A 19,413-nucleotide genomic window follows, 5' to 3' on the forward strand; every position below is an offset into this window, starting at 1 on the left:
TGCTCATAGTCCGTGTTGTCGGAGCCGATCTTCTCGTCTCAGTCGCCAGCAGGCTTGACAGAAACTCCCTCGCGAGAAAACGAGGAGACGATTTCTGAGATTTTCTGCAACTAGTTTTGATGCAGTAAGACTGCGTAGCCGTTAGATCCGATTTCTTGATGTTTCAAATTGAATTTGAAGCTGTCAAGTGGTTAAGGTTGACAGGGAATTGGGAAGTGTTGCCCGTTAAATGATACAGTGGAAAGTCGTCGAAAAGAATGCAGATTAGTGGATCGGAAGGGCGTAGATCTTCGAAATGACCCTCTGATACTCGCCGTCTTGGACCATGGCAGTAATATGTGGGATGTTGCCTTCTGATCCAGCGTGGATCTGAATGACGCGGCCTAGCTTCCACCTGAGAGGCGGGAGTTTTTCTTCCTTGAGTAGGGCCAGGGTCTCAATGGAAATGTTGTCCCGTTTACTGAAGGTCTTCTAGGGATGGCTCTGGAATTGCTGTCAACGGTCGCTGAACCAGCTGCGCATTGCGAGGATCCATCGACAGGAGGATCACGCCGACTGGAAGACGCTGCGGGGAAAAGGCTATTCGTCGAGGAGCTAGAGAACCGTGCTGCGAATATCCCAGCAAGTGGAAGCGTAGAAGATCAATGGAGCGCCATCAGGAACGCCATCATCGCCACCTGCGAGAATAATTTGGGTAAGCTACGCACCCAGAGGAAGCAGTGGATCACAGATGGTACCTTGGAGGAAGATAGATGAACGAAGAAACGCCAAGGCCGCGATAGAGCGAGCGAAAAAACGAGGAGCCAAAGCCGTAGCCCGTCAGCGCTATTCAGCTCGAGAAGGAAGTGAAGCGCTCATGTAGGCGGGACAGAGGAGCGTGGGCGGACTCCCTAGCCGACGAAGGCGAGAAAGGCACAAATACCGGCAACATTCGTCACCTCTACGATGTCTCACATCGCCTTAGTGGGACTAAGATGAATGCTACGATGCCCGTGACGTCATCTGGACAGGTATTGACCGAACCAATTGACCATCTGAAGCTTTGAAAACCCTTTCAAGTGTCGGCCACGCCACCAACGCCTCAGCAGCATGATCCGCCAAGGGTTTGATGCATTACCCGTGTCAACACCGAAGCTCCATGATTGCAGGAGATACAAACAGCCATCCGTAGCATGAAATCGGGGGACGATCGCATATCAGCCGAAAGCTCGAAGCCGACCCCGTGGTATCTGCAGAACTGCTGCATCAGTTATTCTGCGACATATGGGAACCGCGACATTTCCGGCCGACTGGATGCAAGGCGTCTTCTTAGTGAAGGTACCCAAAAAGAGTGACCTGACTGTATGCGATAATTGGTATGGTATCATGCTGCTATGCATCGTTCTCAAAGTCCTCTGCAAAGTGATCCTCAACCGGATACAGGAGAAGATTGACGCAACTCTCCGAGGGCAGCAAGCAGGATTCCGTGCTGGACGATCCTGTGTGGACCCTATTGTCACGCTCCGTATCATTCTGGAGCAAATCAAAGAGTTCCAAGAGTCTCTCTGCCTGGTGTTCATTGATTACAAAAAAGCTTTCGAACGTCTCAATCACGGAAACATGTTGTCCTCAGGCACAAGGGTGTCGCTGAGAAAATCATCGGCCTCATTGAAGCACAGTACAGGGCATTGTCATGCAGAGTACTGCACAACGGTGTTTTGTTTGATCCCATCCGAGTCGTTGCTGAAGTGAGGCAAGAATGCATTCTATCACTGCTACTGTTCCTCATCGTAATCGACGAGATCCTGGTAAGTGCGAATTGGCTGATGACGTTGCTCTCGTAGCTCAACCGCACTCTGATATACAGAGCAATCTCGATGATGTTGCCAATTGCTCCTCAGCGGCAGGTCTTATCATCAACGTAAGCAAGACCAAATCGTTGAATGTAAATACGGTCAACCCTTGTAGCTTTACGGTAGCTGGGCAAGCAGTAGAGAATGTTGAAAGCTTCTAATATCTTGGTAGCCAAATGGCGGCCGATGGCGGCTCCAAGATCGACATAGGTGCACGGATCAAGAAGGCGAGGGCTGCTTTTGCGAGTTTAAGAAATGTATGGAAAAACAACCAGATTAGTCGACGCACCTAACTCCGAATTTTCAACTCGAACGTGAAATCTGTGCAGCCAGTGAAACCTAGTGTGTATCAGTGGAGAACTCTCAACGGCTGCAGGTCTTCATCAGTAGATGCCTGCGGTGTTTAATTCGTGCATGGTGGTCTCACAATTGGATCTTCAACGTGGAGCTCCATCGTCGATGTCATCAAAAGCCGATAGCGAAAGAAATTCGGGAGCAAAAGTGGGGGTGAGTCGGCCACACTCTACGCAGGGGTGGAATCGAAATCATCAAACAAGCGTTAGATTGGAACCCAGCAGGACATCGCAGCCTAGGCAGACCCAGAGGCTCATGGCGAAATCAAGCAAGTCGACAGAATGGCCGGCAATCGCCCAGAATGGAAATCTTTCAATTCAGCCCTCTGCACAACCGTGGGTGCCCACCTAAATAACAGAACTAGCTGAATAACAATTTCTTAAGCTAAAGTTTGCTTAAGAGTTGCTTGTTCCACTCTTGAACAGCGAAAATGTTTGTTGGGCAGGACTCAAAGTCGTAAGTTGCACCTCGGGGCTGAAGATATGAGCCTAGACTCTTGATTTGCTCCTGGATGACGCAAAACATGTGCGTTTATATCCGAGATGTGTTTGAAAAATATAATTTAAGAACTAGCTCATCTTGAATATTCTGTGACAACTCCGGTTTTTCAAGTTATAACGAAGACTAAAAATTTACATATTTATGATGAAAAATTTCAACCTTCATAACAATTTTGCGACCGCTAATGTCCATATCTACAAAGTGCTTTGCAACTTGAATCTTTCTTGCAGCTGCAGCACGAGATCTCACAATCAATCACCCCAAAAATTAAAAAAAAAAAACCATAGCCTAGCAGAACTGTTTCATTTTCCAACATTGTATCACACTGCACTGCCTTGGACAGCAGGGGCACGGGAGGCGCCAGGTTTGTTTGTACCTTAATGGAAATTTAATAAACAGCTTCAGTTTCGTTCCAACTTCCAAATGTGGAAGGCGAAGGTAAAGGTAAAGCGAAGGGGAACTGGCAAAGGGACCATCATATCTTGCTCGGCCAATATTTGTTTTTCGTGAGTTTCCAACTACTTTGATGTCAGGACTCAGGATATACCTATACATGGTCTTAGCTGTCCCAACCCAGCTGAATATAAATGCTGCAATTCGACGGCAGAAATCTTGCTGTTAGTGTGAGGGTTGAATTGCTATCAGCGACGATGCGATGCAATTATATGTTAATCTCGTATCCTTGAACTCGTTAATCGGTTTTAAATTACTTGAATTAGCACTTCATGACAGAGTTGCTTTTAAAGTTCCACCTTCTTAACCATCATCATGTTCTTCTTCTTCTTTCTCTGTAATCATCATCTCCGATGTCAGGATGAATGTGAACAGCTTTTATCGGATAGTAGTCGAGTTTTGATAAGAAAATTGCAAATTTCAAATGTGTTGCAAAAAAAATATATATTATTTTCCAAGAAAGTCACGCGACCCTTACCATCGAATCAACAACTCATTCTAAAATCAATATGCGGTTCGAGAGTATATTTTCGTTTCAACGCCTACCCGTCAAGCCTTTTGACGTGTTGACAATCGGACAGCTCTATCGCAATGGGACATCAGTGACTAGCGCATCTCATCGCGCAATAAATCACTTATTTCAGTAAATCATACGGCTCACATTTGAAGAACGTCGTGTACATAGTTACGTACGACAATCACACGGGCGTAGCCAGATTGGGGCAGGGGGGGGGGGGGGCGTGGCTTTTTATCCACAATTATCAAACATTTTTTACTTGAGAACCACAGGACATTTCGCCAAGTATTTCTCCAAGAGAACCACTTCAATCTTATCATAGAATTTTGCCAAATAACAAGCTTGGTTGAATGGCTAAATCTTGTGATGTTTATTCATGGAAATCAAAAACAGCATGCCAAATTTTCCAGATATACCGGAACCAGTTCCGGTACGAATTTGTAGAACCATATGCTGCTATAGAGTGCAGATATGCGCTACTGCTACATGAATTTTCATTAGAATTCAATTCAAACAAATGTCATGCTGAGAGCCAAATACCTGAGATTTCTTTAGGAATTCTTTCTAGGACACCTTTACCCGAGCAGAGGAGAATATCAAATTCGTAACAACAGAATCACCCTAGCCTGTTTTATATCATAATTTGTTATTATTAACTTATCAAAGTATTACTTATTGTTGGTGCTCTGGCCGCACTGCGTGAGATTTACACTTCTCACGCAGGGGACGGTGCTAACGGTCCCAAAATTAGACTAGTTTTTCCCTTCATCTGGCAGCGCGGTCAGCCCAGCTGATCGGGTTGGGAGGCTACCAGCATACTCGTCGTCTCGTTAGGTCTCATTCGTAAGCAACCTGCAAGTGAAGAAAGATTGATCCTGTAAAGAGAAAGAAATAAAGTTAGAAAGTTAGTAGTAAAGTGGTGAAGTTAAAATAAAGTGAAGTTTTTCTGCAGTATAGAAGTAGTGTGGTGATTTGTGTGGAACACTTTCCCTCTTTTGTGGCTGCTGCTAGTGACAGTGAGCCACAATTCGGCGGCCCGCTTGTGCTTCTGGTGTTCATCGCTCGCTGTGCCTGTGTTTCGCCATCCCCGAGTAGTGAGCGTACGTCGCCCAGTTGCCACCCACTCACTCGACGGTGATTTATGCTGCTGCTGCTGCCAGAGTGTTGCGACGCCAGTGGTTCCTCATCGATTTTGGATTCCGACGAAAACACGACGTAGGGTAAGCGCCAACATAAAATTTGGTGCCGTGACCAGGATTTCGGCGCCATCACGGCCTAGGAACCACGTGCGAAGGATCACCCACTGGGCGCTGCCATCTTGCTCGCGCCATTCCGCTCGAGGGGAATTGAATACATTCAAGGCTCGAACAATCGGGCATCAGTTGATCGCAGCCGCTGGGTTCTGAAGTACTGAGGACCAATTCCCGTCATTGAAAGGTCATTCCGTCTGGCCTTTTCGTATCGCCCGATTGCCGCCATCACGCCGCGGCTATTCATCGCTTTGTATTGGGACAGAAGCAGCTATCCAAGCCACGTGATCCCGCCATTGCCGTCGTCGCCAATCTGGTGGGCTTCTAGAAGCATCAACGCTTGCTTGAGCTGCTTCGTGACGCCGTTACAACGTTTCTTGCTGTGCTGGCTCCGCACGTGCCTGCGATTAGCCGCACACACCTCGCACCGCAATTTTTTGGACCTTTCTGATCACCACTGCTCCACCATCCAGTGGGCCTGTGCTGGAACTCGATACGGATCGTCGATTTTTTTGATTATTCAAGGCATACACTTGCCTTGGAATCGGTGAGTACCATTCCAAGTGATTAATTTGTTCTCCACCAGGCCTACCGTGGTCTTATCTTGTTGACAGACCATTTTCTGCACGTGTGCCAAGGACGAGCCGCCACGGTTCCGCTTCGACGATGGAGCCTCAGCCGCAGAAGGAGACGCTATTATCCCGGAGGGCTACGATGATCACTGCTCTGGGTCGGGCAGAGGCATTCCTGGATTCGTTCGACGAACAACGCGATGGGGGCCAGGTTACGCTCCGGCTGGAGTACCTCAACGCCATGTGGACTTCTTTGGAGGAGGTGCAGGGGCAGCTGGAGGACATCGAGGACACTGAAGAAGGTAGGCAAGAGCATGCTGATGTCCGTGCCAATTTTGAGCCTCGGCTCTTTTCAATAAAAGCCGACTTGATTTCGAAACTTCCTGTTGTTACTCAACAAGCTCGCAGCCCTGATACTCCCTCGCATGCTTCCGCTCTTTCTGGGTTGAAACTTCCGACAATATCGCTTCCGGAATTCAATGGGGATTATATGCAGTGGCTAGGGTTTCACGACACTTTCTTGGCGTTGATTCATTCGAACACGGAGGTTCCTGCAATACAGAAATTCCACTACCTCAGGGCCGCTCTCAAGGGTGAAGCGGCGCAGCTTATTGAGTCCATCGCTATCAGCTCAGTAAATTACGATCTCGCTTGGCAAACACTTGTCGATAGGTACGCCAATGACTATCTCCTGAAGAAGCGGCATCTGCAGGCGCTTTTCGACATTCCATCAGCGAAGAAGGAATCTGCTGCATCATTGCACGCGCTTGTGGACGAATTCCAGCGTCACACGAAGGTCTTGGGCCAGCTAGGAGAACCAACGGCTTCTTGGAGCAGCTTGCTGGAGCACCTTCTGTGCACGAAGCTTCCCGACGACACGCTCAAGGCTTGGGAAGATCACGCTTCAACCTCCAACGATCCGAATTATGATTGCCTGATTGACTTTCTTCAGCGTCGTATGCGCGTGCTGGAATCCATGCTAGTGAACCATCATCAACCAGCATCGACACCGAATGGATCTACCCATGCTTCCAAACGGCCACCTCATTTCCGCGTATCATCCTGCGCATCCACTTCGGGTTCTGGTAGCAAATGTCCGGCCTGCAACCAAGACCATACGCTGCTGAGATGTGCGAAGTTCAATCGCTTCTCGAACTCCGAACGGCAACAACTTGTCTTGAGTAAGCGTCTGTGCCACAATTGCCTCAGGAGCGACCACATGGTTCGTAACTGCCCTTCTAACTATAGGTGCAAGCACTGCAACAAGCGTCATCATTCCATGCTGCACTCCGGCGAGGTCCCTAGGCCAGTCAACGAATCGTCATCTTCTCGTACGTCTATGCCTACGCAAGCAATACAATCCAGCGTTTCTTCCAATGCAGAACCAGTGGCCCAGTCCTCCGTCGCAGCTTCTGAAGTCATTCCCAGGGTAGTTGCCAGTGCCTCCGCTCCGCAGCCTCGTGAGGACGTGTTTCTTTTGACGGTGTTGGTGAAGGTCGTCGATGCCTACGGTCAAGATCACTTCGCTCGTGCGTTGCTCGATAGCGCTTCTCAGCCGAACTTAATCACCGAACGTTTGGCACGTCGGTTGCATCTGAAGAGGAGTACCGTGAATGTGACCATCCAAGGAGCTGGCAATCTCTCCAAGAAGGTGCATGAATCGATCTTCGCTCGTATCAAGTCGAGAAATGACAACTACGAATGTTCTGCCGAGTTTCTGCTGATGGATACGGTGACTGCTGATCTTCCGGCACAGGACATCTCTGTCAAGGAGTGGCGGATTCCTGAAAACTTGTCATTAGCTGACCCCACGTTCAACAAAAGCCAACAAATTGATATGGTTCTGGGGGCTAAACATTTCCATTCGTTCTTCCCTAGTACCGCTCGTCTAAAGTTGGCCGATAATCTTCCGATTTTGGTGGACAGTGTATTCGGATGGGTCGTCACAGGATCAACCAATGGAGGCCATTCCGTTCAGAAGCCGTCTACAGCTCCCAGCGTTGTCGCAGTCTCCATGCTAACACTCGAGGAGAGCATGGAGCGGTTTTGGCAAACCGAAGAGCTCAAAATCAACGACAACTATTCCATCGAAGAGCGCCATTGCGAGGATTTTTACAAATCTACAACGTCACGGGATGAGACAGGTCGCTACATCGTCCGATTACCACGAAAGCCCGATTTCGATGCGATGTTGGGAGAATCGAGAACCAGTGCTCTTCGCCGCTACGACCAACTTGAACGGCGACTCGATCGGGATCAAAGATTGAAGGATGAGTACCACGGCTTCATGAAGGAGTATCTTTCCCTCGGCCATATGCGGCTGGTCGAGACGGATGAAGAAAACCAGCCCCACACCTACTATCTTCCCCACCATCCCGTAATAAAGGAAGAGAGTACGACCACGAAACTCCGAGTCGTATTTGATGGCTCAGCTCGTACTTCGACTGGCTTCTCGCTCAACGAAGCCCTCTGCGTGGGCCCAGTGGTCCAAGATGACCTTCTATCTATAATTCTCCGGTTTTTGACCTACCCCGTCGCACTAGTTGGCGACATAGCCAAAATGTACCGGCAGGTCACTCTACACCCAGACGACTGCCCGCTCCAACGCATTCTATTTCGGTTTTCGAAGGAAACGCAAGTTCAAACATATGAGCTGCAAACCGTTACCTACGGTTTAGCCCCATCCTCGTTTCTAGCGACACGAACGCTTCAGCAAATCGCGACAGATGAAGGCGAAGCATACCCGTTAGCCGGCCCGTCCGTTCCCAAGAACTTTTACGTAGACGATTACGTAGGTGGAGCGAATTCTGTTGAAGAAGCTGTACAGCTTCGGGGGGAGCTATCCGAACTGCTGGAAAAAGGCGGCTTCGTTCTGAGAAAATGGGCTTCGAACCGCCTGGAAGTGCTGCAAGGGCTTGAAAATGACCAGATTGCGACCCAATCCAGCTTGCAGTTCTGTCCAAACGAATCCATTAAGGCGCTGGGAATCCGTTGGGAACCAGAGACCGATCAACTCCGCTTTGATTCTCAGATTGAGCCTCGTAGTGACCCTCCAACAAAACGATCCATCCTTTCCGACATTGCTAGACTTTTCGATCCGCTCGGCCTTATAGCACCGGTTGTTGTTACAGCGAAAATCTTGATGCAGGAGCTGTGGTCCCTTTCGTGTGATTGGGATGAGCCGGTTCCACACTCCGTTCGACTGAAATGGGAAAATTTCCGGAACGAGCTGCCGAAGATCAAAACTTATCGAATTGACCGATATGCATTCCTGCCTGAGGCTAGAGTCGAGCTGCACACCTTCGCCGATGCTTCAACGTCAGCTTACGGAGCCTGCACATACGTCCGTTGTGAAGACTCCCTGGGAACTGTCAAGATTCGGTTACTGGCTTCTAAGAGCAAAGTAGCGCCACTGAAGAGGCTAACCATCGCCCGCCTCGAGCTGTGTGCCTGCGTCCTGGCTGCGCACTTACATCACCGCATCAAAGAATCGATCACCGTCCACATATCCGCATCCTATTTCTGGTCTGACTCTGCTGTCTGCCTTTACTGGCTTCGCGCACCTCCCAGTTCTTGGAAGACCTTCGTTGCCAACAGAGTGTCGGAGGTACAGCACTACACTCGTGGCGGCAGATGGAACCATATATCTGGCACAGAAAATCCAGCAGATCTCGTTTCTCGAGGAATGTCCGTCGAAGATTTTGTAAAAAGTGACATGTGGAAGCATGGACCGCAGTGGTTAGCACTCCAGCAGCAGTCCTGGCCGATTTCAACTCCACCCGCTGTAGATGAGGACATCATGGAGACGAAGAATGTCGTTGCATCAATCCAGACTACTCCCAGCATCAACCCATGGTTTGTTCGATGGTCCTCCTACAATTGTTTGCTCCACGTTGTCGCATACTGCTTGCGATTTGCTGCAAAAACCCGTTCAAAGGCCAGAACTCAGCCACTTGCAACCCCTTCCGAGACAGAGCCCTGCCAAGACTCGTTAGCTGTAGAAGAACTCACTGTGGCCAATACGCTCCTGATCCGATTTGCCCAGCAAGATGCCTTCAAGGAAGAGATCAAGGATTTGCAGAAAGGAAATACGGTGGCAAAAAGATCACCTGTGCGTCGTTTGTCTCCATTCATCGACTGCGAGGGAGTATTGCGAGTAGGAGGTCGGCTCAACTTATCGCAGCTTCCGTTTCAATCAAAACACCCTGCCCTCCTCCCAAAAAATCACCCCTTCACGCGTCTTCTTGCCGAGCACTACCACCGGAAACTTGTCCACGGCGGCGGGCGTCTTCTCCTCTCATCGATTCGTGAAGAATACTGGCCTCTGGATGGCCGTCGTTTGGTCAAAAGCATCGTCCGTAACTGTTTCCGCTGCGCACGTCATCGTCCTGTACCACTGCAGCAGCAAATCGGCCAGCTCCCGATGTCAAGAGTAATCCCTGGTCGTCCATTCTCCGTTTCTGGTGTAGATTACGCCGGTCCGCTGTACATCAAGGCAATTCATAAGCGAGCCGCCCCCGCTAAAGCTTACCTGTGCGTCTTCGTTTGCTTTATTACGAAAGCAGTCCACCTAGAACTTGTTGGGGACCTATCCACCCAAGGATTTTTGGCCGCCCTGCGGCGCTTCATTGCAAGAAGGGGAATGCCAACCCACCTACATTCGGATAACGGGAAGAACTTTGAGGGTGCAAAGCGCGAACTGGCTGAACTGTTCACCAGATTTGAGAGCAGAGAAGAGCAAAGCACAATTGCATCTGCTTGCTCTGAGCTAGGGATAACGTGGCACTTGACTCCTCCCAAGGCACCACATTTCGGTGGCCTCTGGGAAGCGGCGGTCAAGACTACCAAGCGACATTTATTTCGTCAATTAGGCAACACAAAATTGTCGTTTGAAAGTTATTACACCATCCTACACCAGATCGAAGCAGCAATCAACTCGCGCCCGTTGCTCCCAATGTCCGACGATCCAAACGACCTCGCAGCGTTGACGCCCGCCCATTTCCTGCTCGGAACATCGATGACAGCCTTGCCCGACCCAGACATCCAGCACGCACCGAACGGCCCACTTGAGCACTTCCAGAAACTGCAATGCCACGTCCAGAAGTTTTGGTCCCACTGGCGGACTGAATACCTTCAAGAGATGTTGAAGGATACGAAACCTGCAGCCCGGAACGACGAGATCCAGCCTGGGCGAATGGTCATCATCGTGGACGATATGCTACCGACAACTCGGTGGTCTCTTGCCCGTATCACTGCAGTGCACCCTGGAAAGGACAACATAACGCGAGTTGTTAGTCTGCGCACTGCGAAGGGAGTCATCACAAGACCAATTACCAAAATATGCTTGCTTCCGCTGGCACAACCGTTTCCCGATGAAGGACGCTCGATCAATCCAGCCACCGTTCCAGGAGTCAACGACGAGGAGTGATGATTGATATTCCACCTGAAAACGAGAAGAAAAACACAATATTAGTTAGAGAAATACTTGCCTGTAGAATTAGTTTGCACTGAATTTGTTTTGTTTACCTTTTCTAAACAATGTTGCTAGTTATGTTGAACACAGTCGTTCAAGGCGGCGGGTATGTTGGTGCTCTGGCCGCACTGCGTGAGATTTACACTTCTCACGCAGGGGACGGTGCTAACGGTCCCAAAATTAGACTAGTTTTTCCCTTCATCTGGCAGCGCGGTCAGCCCAGCTGATCGGGTTGGGAGGCTACCAGCATACTCGTCGTCTCGTTAGGTCTCATTCGTAAGCAACCTGCAAGTGAAGAAAGATTGATCCTGTAAAGAGAAAGAAATAAAGTTAGAAAGTTAGTAGTAAAGTGGTGAAGTTAAAATAAAGTGAAGTTTTTCTGCAGTATAGAAGTAGTGTGGTGATTTGTGTGGAACACTTTCCCTCTTTTGTGGCTGCTGCTAGTGACAGTGAGCCACAATTCGGCGGCCCGCTTGTGCTTCTGGTGTTCATCGCTCGCTGTGCCTGTGTTTCGCCATCCCCGAGTAGTGAGCGTACGTCGCCCAGTTGCCACCCACTCACTCGACGGTGATTTATGCTGCTGCTGCTGCCAGAGTGTTGCGACGCCAGTGGTTCCTCATCGATTTTGGATTCCGACGAAAACACGACGTAGGGTAAGCGCCAACACTTATTTATAACATGTTGTGTTGGGCAATCTTACACACATAAAAATAATGAGATTTACACGTCATTTAAATTTCATTTTTGTCATGCAAACTTACTGTTTTGATGGTTTACATGATATATCATGTAAATTTACATTATATGTCATGTAAACACTCAGAGTCATGCTGAATTACATGACATATAATGTAAGTTTACATGATATTTTATGACATTTGCATGATATGTCATGTAAACTTCTGTGAAATCCCACGCTCCAATCATGTGCATCATATGTCAGACAATTTCACATTCTTTTTTCGATCTGTGTATTTTGTTATGATCAAGTTATTGAGAGTCATCCACTCAATAATATTTCAACTAAGTGTAGAATTAGCTCTAAGTTAAAATACACATAAATAAAAACAAAAAAAAAACAATAATATTACAATAATATACTTTGTAGTAGACCAAGTTTTTTTTTTATTATTGTACTATTGAAATTGTACAAATATGTGATGAACTATAACACAACAATAACAAGTTTTCATATTCACTGTGAAATTCATTGTTATTAAGTTGTTATTGAATCTAACAAAACATGTTATTGAATTGGTCTTCCAGGAACAATTTTTTGTTATGATTTTTGTTATTTTGCCGCTTATGACAGACAAGTTTATAGCATAATAAGTTAATAACACAAAAATTACTGATTTTGTTATACAGTTATTATGGCAAAATAACATATTTTATTATGCTGTTGATACTTTCTTCTGCTCGGGTAGAAATCCCTTTAGGCATTTATTCAGGAACTTCTCAGGAATTCTTTCAGAAATTCCACAAGGGACTTCTCCAGGAGTTTCTCCTTCGTGAATTCTTCCATGGGCAATGGGCATCTTGCTGGGTTCCAACAGTGATGGTTTTTGGGTTTGTTCTAAGAAATGCTTCAAGAATTCATCCCTCGATTGCTTCTGATTTTTTTTATAGATACTTCTGATGGCACAAATTTCCCAAATGGAGGAGAACGTGCCTCTAACCTACTGATTCCATCATTGATTGCTTCAGAGATTTTTTCAAGAATTCCTCTATGGGTTTCACCAGATATTCTTCCGGAAAAGGTTCGTCCAGTGTTTGTTCCATTGCTTTTTTCGATAATTCCTCCAGGAATTTCTCCAGGGATTCCCGTCAACAGAAATTCTTTTAGATATTTCTGTAAATGTTCCTTGAGAGATTTCTTCAGAGATTTCTCTATATAAATATTCCTTCAAGAATTCCGCCAGTGATTGCTCCAATAACTCAATCTGGAATACATAATTCGAAGTATTTCAGCAGGAATACAAAAATTTTACCAGAGATTAGCTAAAAATGAATCCAGGAGTTCCTTAAAACATTGTACAAAACATTCTTTTGGGAGTCCATCCAAAGGTTCCAACAATAATACGTCCGAAAATTATTGCAGACATGTAATTCATATTTTTTCCAAGTTTTTTTTTCCTTCAGAAATTCTGCCTGAAATATGTTAAGAAAGCTTTCCTGGTATTTCCTAACGAATTCCTCATGAGATTTTTTCAGACATTCCTCCAGGTTTTCCTTCAAGCATTCCTCCGGGGATTATTTTAAAAATTCCTCCAAGGATTCCACCAGGAACACTTTTTAGAATTCCTCTAACAGTTCCTCTTGGAATTTTCTCTGGCAAACTACTCCAAGAATTAATCCAGCACTTCCTACAAGGACTGTTTAAGGGATTCCCTTAGTAATGCCTCTAGGAATCGCTTCCGGGATTCCGAGGATTCCACCTGCATTTTCGCCAGAAATTGTTCCAGGCGCTTTTTTGGGAATTTCTGCAAGGATTCCCCTTAAACTACATCCAGGGATTCCTTCAGAAATGCCTCTAGAGATTCCTCCAAAAAATTCTGCAGGGCTTTTCTCGGGAATTACTTCTGTGATTCTTTCTGGAACAACTTATTTTAAAAATTCCTCCAAAAATTCTTCCTGGAACTCTTCTTAGGATTCCTTCAGGAAGTACTTCTTATATTATTTAAGGAGATCTTCCAGGAATTAATCAGTACTTTCTCAAGGAATTGTTTAGGGATTCCCTTAGGAATTTCACTTGAAATTGCTTTCGGCATTCCTTCTGGAACTCTTCTAAGGATTCCTCCACACTTTCTACAAGAATTCCATCTGCGAATTCTTCAGGAATTATTCCTGGTATTCCTCACTAGATTCATCCACGAAATTTATCATGATCTCCTCTAGGACTTTTTCCAGGGATTTTTCTGGGAATTCATGCTGGGATTTCTTTAAAAATTCCTCCAGGAATTCATCTAGAGATTCCTCCATAAATTCCGCCTGAAATTCCTCAAGTGATTTCTCCAAGAGTTCGTGTGAAGATTCTTTCAGGAATTCCTACAAGAATTTCTCTAGGATATCCTCCAAGGATCCCTTTAAGAATTTCTACAAGATTTTTTTTTTCAGAGATTTCTCCAAAAAATCCTCCAGGGTTTCCTTAATACATTCTTTCAGGACTTCCTCCATGCATTCCTCCAGAGATTCCTCCAGCAATTGCTTCCGGGATTCTTCCAAGAATTAGACCTGGAGTTCCTACAGAAATTTATCCGGGAAATTTTCAAAGTATTCCTCCTAGGTTTTTTTCAGAGACTCCTACAGGAATACCTCCAAATTTTTTCTAGGAATTGCTTCAGAGAATCCTTCAAGAATTCCACCAGTAATCCTACTAGGTGTTCTTCCTGGAAGTTTTCCAGGCATTCTTTCAGGGATTCCTCCTTGGATTCTTGCAGAGATTTCTCCAGGATTTTTTCAGCGATTCCTCCAGGAAGTCCACCAGATTCAGGAGTTGCTTCAGGGACTCCCCTAGAAATTCCTCCAAATTCTTCCAGGAGTTTCTACTTGAAATTCCTTCAGACATCCATGCAGGCATTCCTCCAGGATCTCATCGTCGAATTTCTCAAGGATCCCCTCGAGGAATTCCTACAGGAATTTCACCAGGAAATAATCAAGGAATTCCGTCATCATAATATATGTCAGCAATTCATCCAGGCATTTCTCCTGGAAATCCTTCAGGCATTCCTTCTAAAAATTCTTCCAGGATTTACTGTAGGAATACCTTCTAGAACTTTTTCAGGAATTCCTCCAAGAATTCTTCCATATTTTCTTCCAGGAATTGCTGCAGGGATTCTTTTATGAACTTCGCTAAAAACTGCTCCAGAAACTTCTTCAGGGTTTTTTTTTTCAAAAAAATCTCCACGAATTTCTCCAAGGATTGCCCCATGGATTCTTTAAGAAATTCCTTCGAGAATTTCTCCAGGAATTCCTCCAGAACTTTCTCTAGAAATTCCTCTAGGAATTTCTCAGGGGATATTTGCAGAAATTTCCCCCAGGGTTCATCTGGAGATTCCCCCAGTATTTCATCCAGTAATTGTTGCAAGAATTCCACCAAAGATTCCTCCAGGAATTCCCAAAGGAAAACCTCCAGGCATTCCTCCAGGATTTTATCTAAGAATTCCTCCAGGAACACCTCGAGGAAATTCTCCAGGAATTACCCCAAGAATTTCTTCAGGAATTCCTCCAGCAATTTCTCTAGGAATGTATCGAGGAATTGCTTCTGGACATCCTTCAGAAATTATATCAGCAATTTGTCTAGGATTTTTCCCAGAAAATCTTTTGGGGATTTTTTTAGAAATCCCCAGAAAACTCTCCAGGATTATCCTCAGGTTTTTTTTTCAGGGAATGCTTCAGGCATTTCTCTAGGAATTTCTTCTGAGATTCCTTCATGAATTGCTTCAGGGATTTCTCTTGGGATTTCTCCATGGATTTTTCCAAGGATTCCTCTAGAAAATTGTTCGAATTTTCTTCCAGAAAATCCTCCAGAAGTTCTTCTAAGGATTCTTCCAGCAAATCCTCTAGGGATTTCTTAAAAATCCCGTCCAGCCAATTCGCCTGGAATAACTTCGCGAATTTTTTAGGGATTTCTCCAGGTATTTCACAAGGAATTCCTCTAGAGCTTCCTCCAGGGATTTCTTCATAAATTTCTTCAAGGATTTCTCCAGGGATTTCTTCAGGAATTCCTCCAAAAATTTCGCTTAAAATTCCTCCAGCGCTTTCTCAAGTAATTTTTTCAGAAATATAAAAATAATATAAATCTCCCAGAATTCCTCTGAATCCCTCTAGAAATTCATCCAGTAATTCTTTCACGAATTCCTCTAGAAATTCCTCCAGCAATTCCCACAGGAATACACCTGTAAATTCCTCCAGGCATTCGTTCAGGATTTTAGCCAGGAGCTTCTCCAGGAAATACCCCAGGGATTTCATCGGAAATTTCTCCAGGAATTTCTCCAGGAATTGCTCCTGGACATCCTTCAGAAATTGTGTCTGGAATTCCTCAAGGAATTTCTTCGGGGAATCCTCTAAGAATTTCGTCAGTAAATCCTCTAAGGATTTCTTCAGAGATTCTTCCAGGAAATTCTCCAGGAATACTTTCATTTCAAGAATTTTTCTGGCTTTCCTCTAGACGTTCCTCTAGAGATTTGTCCAGGATTTGCTTCAGAGATTCCTCCAGGGATTTCTCTACGAATTTCTCCAAGGATATTCCCAGAGATTCCTTCAGGGAATCCTCCAGAAATTCCTCCAAGGGTTCTTCCTGGAAATCCTCAAGGGATTTTTCAGAAATTTCTCCAGCAATTCCTTCTAGAATTCCTTTGGAGATATCTCCAGCATTTTTTCCAGGGATTCCACCAAGAATTCATCCAATAAATTTCTCCAGGAATTCCTGCTGGGTCTCATTCAAGCATTCTTCCAGGAGTTACGCCAGGAATTTGTTCAGAAGATTCTCCAGGCATTCCTCCAGAATTCTCTCAAGAGATTTTCCCAGGAATTTCTTCAGGAATTTCGTGAAGAATTCCTCCAAGGATTCCTTCTTTTAGATATTCTCTAGGAATTCCTCAAGAGATTTCTTCTGAAATTTCTCTTAGATTTGTTCCGGGAATTCATCAAGAGAATTCTTTTGAATTTATTTTAAGGATGTCTCCCAGAATTTCCTACAAGGAATCCAGAAATTTATCTAAGATGTCTTCTAGGATTTCCTCATGAGATCTCTTCAGATATTTTCTTAGGTATTCCTCCCATAGTATAAATTATGGGAATTCCTACAGGTATACTTTCAGAATTCTTTCAGGGATTCTTCCGGGAATTCCTCCAGGGGTTCTACAGGACTTCCTCCAGATATTCCCGTAGGAATTGCTCCAGGAATTCATCCAGGTGTTTCTTCAGAGATTTATCTAGGAAGTCTTACAGGGATTGCTCCGGGATTTTTTTCTCAGATTCTCTTTAAAAATTCACTTAGGAGTTCCCTCGGAAATTTCCGAAATCCTTCTATTATCTTTTCAGGGATGTACCTAAGAACTTCTCCAGAATTAGCTGATGATTATATGAATTATTCCAAGAATTTCTGGAAGAAAAGCTCCAGCGAATAGTATTGGAAGATCATTTTAAAATGACTCATGCAGAAACCAGGTAATTCTAGGTTAGTCCTCAAAAGAGTTCAGCTATAATTTCTCATGTATGTTTTGTAGACATTAACAAAAAAAATCAGAGCAAAACAATGCACGAATAAATAAAAACCCATAATCTTCCAGGAATTGGTCACCGCTATCAGAACCACGTTGATCAGGAGAGCTTTTTTTAAACGTATTGTACAAAATACAACATAGTGGCTGCTGAATGGCTTTATAATGCTTTTAGAATATAATGTTATTATATTCAATTTCATCGTAATGCATTCAGTTTTAAAAGCTAGTAGATACAAATTTGCTAAGGGTGCTTGCCCCCCCCTGACTGAAAAGCTGGCTTCGCCCTTGGACAATCAATTGACTGCTGAGACAGGATGTGACATGACATGCGTGTGAACTAACATGTAAAGCACTATAGGCTCTTTAAGATGTACGTCCAATGACAATCATACATTCGGTTCAAAGACTCATAATCTGACAGTTTCTCAACTGGTGGACAACCATGCTCGCCATCAGCAACTGCGATTTGGCGCGAGTCTGTGCTTCTTTGTATAACTTACTATCCGCAGCACCGCAGGACTGCAGAACTTCAGTTGAAAGAGATCGACGCGCAAAATATTGAAAAATGCAATCAAATTTGCATAAAAATGCACAATATTTAATACGGGGAACGATTGTGTTTAATTTACAGCCACTTGCTGTTAATTCAAGCACAAACTCGTTCGTTTGGTCTCCAGAGAGAGAAAAAAAGGTGCAGACTTGTGTACCTTTTGTAAACATGTGACTGCCGGTCGGTCCGCTGATCATGCCGAGCAAACCAAGCTTAGATTCCCATTGACATAACGAGACAAGAAACTATCGTAATACAACTAATAACGTCCAATATTTCAAGATTTGAGTCAGGAGCCGATTCCTATACGGATTCATGACACGCATTACTATTACCACCGGGCTGCCAGCCCGGAACGGGAACTTGATCGCCGGGTGAACTCCGTTTAAGGTGAAACGGGACGCCGTGTTATTTTTCCTATCTTGCCTCTCTTTCTAACAATTTGCCTCGCGATTTTGAAGATGGTAATCTCGAGTTCTATCGCACTGAAGATGCTGAAAAACAATCAGCATATGCACTGCAAGTGAGCATACACAGTGATAGGTTTTTGTTGCAAAATATGAAGTAGAATCTGAGATTACCATCTTAGTAGCAACAGAGCAATGGCGGATATTTCCCCGACCGTCCCGTCCGCCCTTAATTAGTCAATTTGTCTTCAGCCCCAAACAGGGGCACGATCGGGCCAAAAGTGAGGCGTGAACTCGTATGAATAATTGGGGGATACGCCTCATCAATTTTGCATCACCGGCTTGCTTGCGGCGGGAGGAGGCGCGATATAAGCAGAATGGTGTGGTGGGAACAGTTATGGTTGATAAAATACCGGTTCTAGTTGGAACACTCGAGACGTTTATTAGATATGATTTCAACAGCAATTCTTGCAGTATTCACTTGGTACCACCATTCCTGTGGCAGATCCCCCCTTTTTTCTTTCAAAGTTTCGCCAATAGCTGCCTCAAACATTCTTTCACTTTATTTTAATTTCTTTATTGTATTCGGAGCGCTCTTTTTATTCAATTTCCGAAGGGTTTTTTTGTGTAATCCTGTAGTATTTCCTACAATAATCCTTTGAGAAGTTATAAAAAGGTTGCGAGAACTCCTTCTGAAAGATGCTTCGTAAATAACCTTAGCATAACCTTCAGAAATGAATTAAGGAGTTTCTCTGAGAATCCCTTTTAAGTGTTTTACTCAGGATTGTATGATTTAAAAATTTCTTTCGACATCGAGATTTATTTTCGGGAATTTCTTGAGACATTTCTCTCAGGATTTTGCAGAAAATACTCTCTGGATTTTGCAGAAAATCCTCTCTGGATTCTGCAGAGAATCCTCTCTCGATTCTGCAGAGAATCCTCTCAGGATTCTGCAGAGAGTCCTCTCAGGATTCTGCAGAGAATCTTCTCAGGATTCTGCAGAGAATCCTCTCAGGATGCTCCAGAGAATCCTTTCAGGATTCTGCAGAAAATCCTCTCAGGATTCTGCAGAAAATCCTCTCAGGATTCTGCAGAAAATCCTTTCAGGATTCTGCAGAGAATCCTCTCAGGATTCTGCAGAGAATCCTCTCAGGATTCTGCAGAAAATCCTCTCAGGATTCTGCAGAGAATCCTCTCAGGATTCTGCAGAGAATCCTCTCAGGATTCTGCAGAGAATCCTCTCAGGAATCTGCAGAGAAACCTCTCAGGATTCTGCG

General features: G+C 45.0%; 1 protein-coding gene across 1 annotated transcript; it reads left to right on the plus strand.

Moving 5' to 3' along the window:
* The first annotated feature begins 5,573 nt into the window (after window positions 1–5,573).
* LOC134284635 (uncharacterized) lies at window positions 5,574–10,907 on the plus strand. Its single transcript, XM_062843635.1, has one exon. The coding sequence runs from the start codon at window positions 5,574–5,576 to the stop codon at window positions 10,905–10,907; it is 5,334 nt and encodes a 1,777-aa protein (XP_062699619.1).
* The last annotated feature ends 8,506 nt before the right edge of the window (window positions 10,908–19,413 follow it).

Source organism: Aedes albopictus, unplaced genomic scaffold (genome assembly GCF_035046485.1).
Source record: "Aedes albopictus strain Foshan unplaced genomic scaffold, AalbF5 HiC_scaffold_388, whole genome shotgun sequence".
In the NCBI taxonomy this organism is placed as follows: Eukaryota; Metazoa; Arthropoda; class Insecta; order Diptera; family Culicidae; genus Aedes; species Aedes albopictus.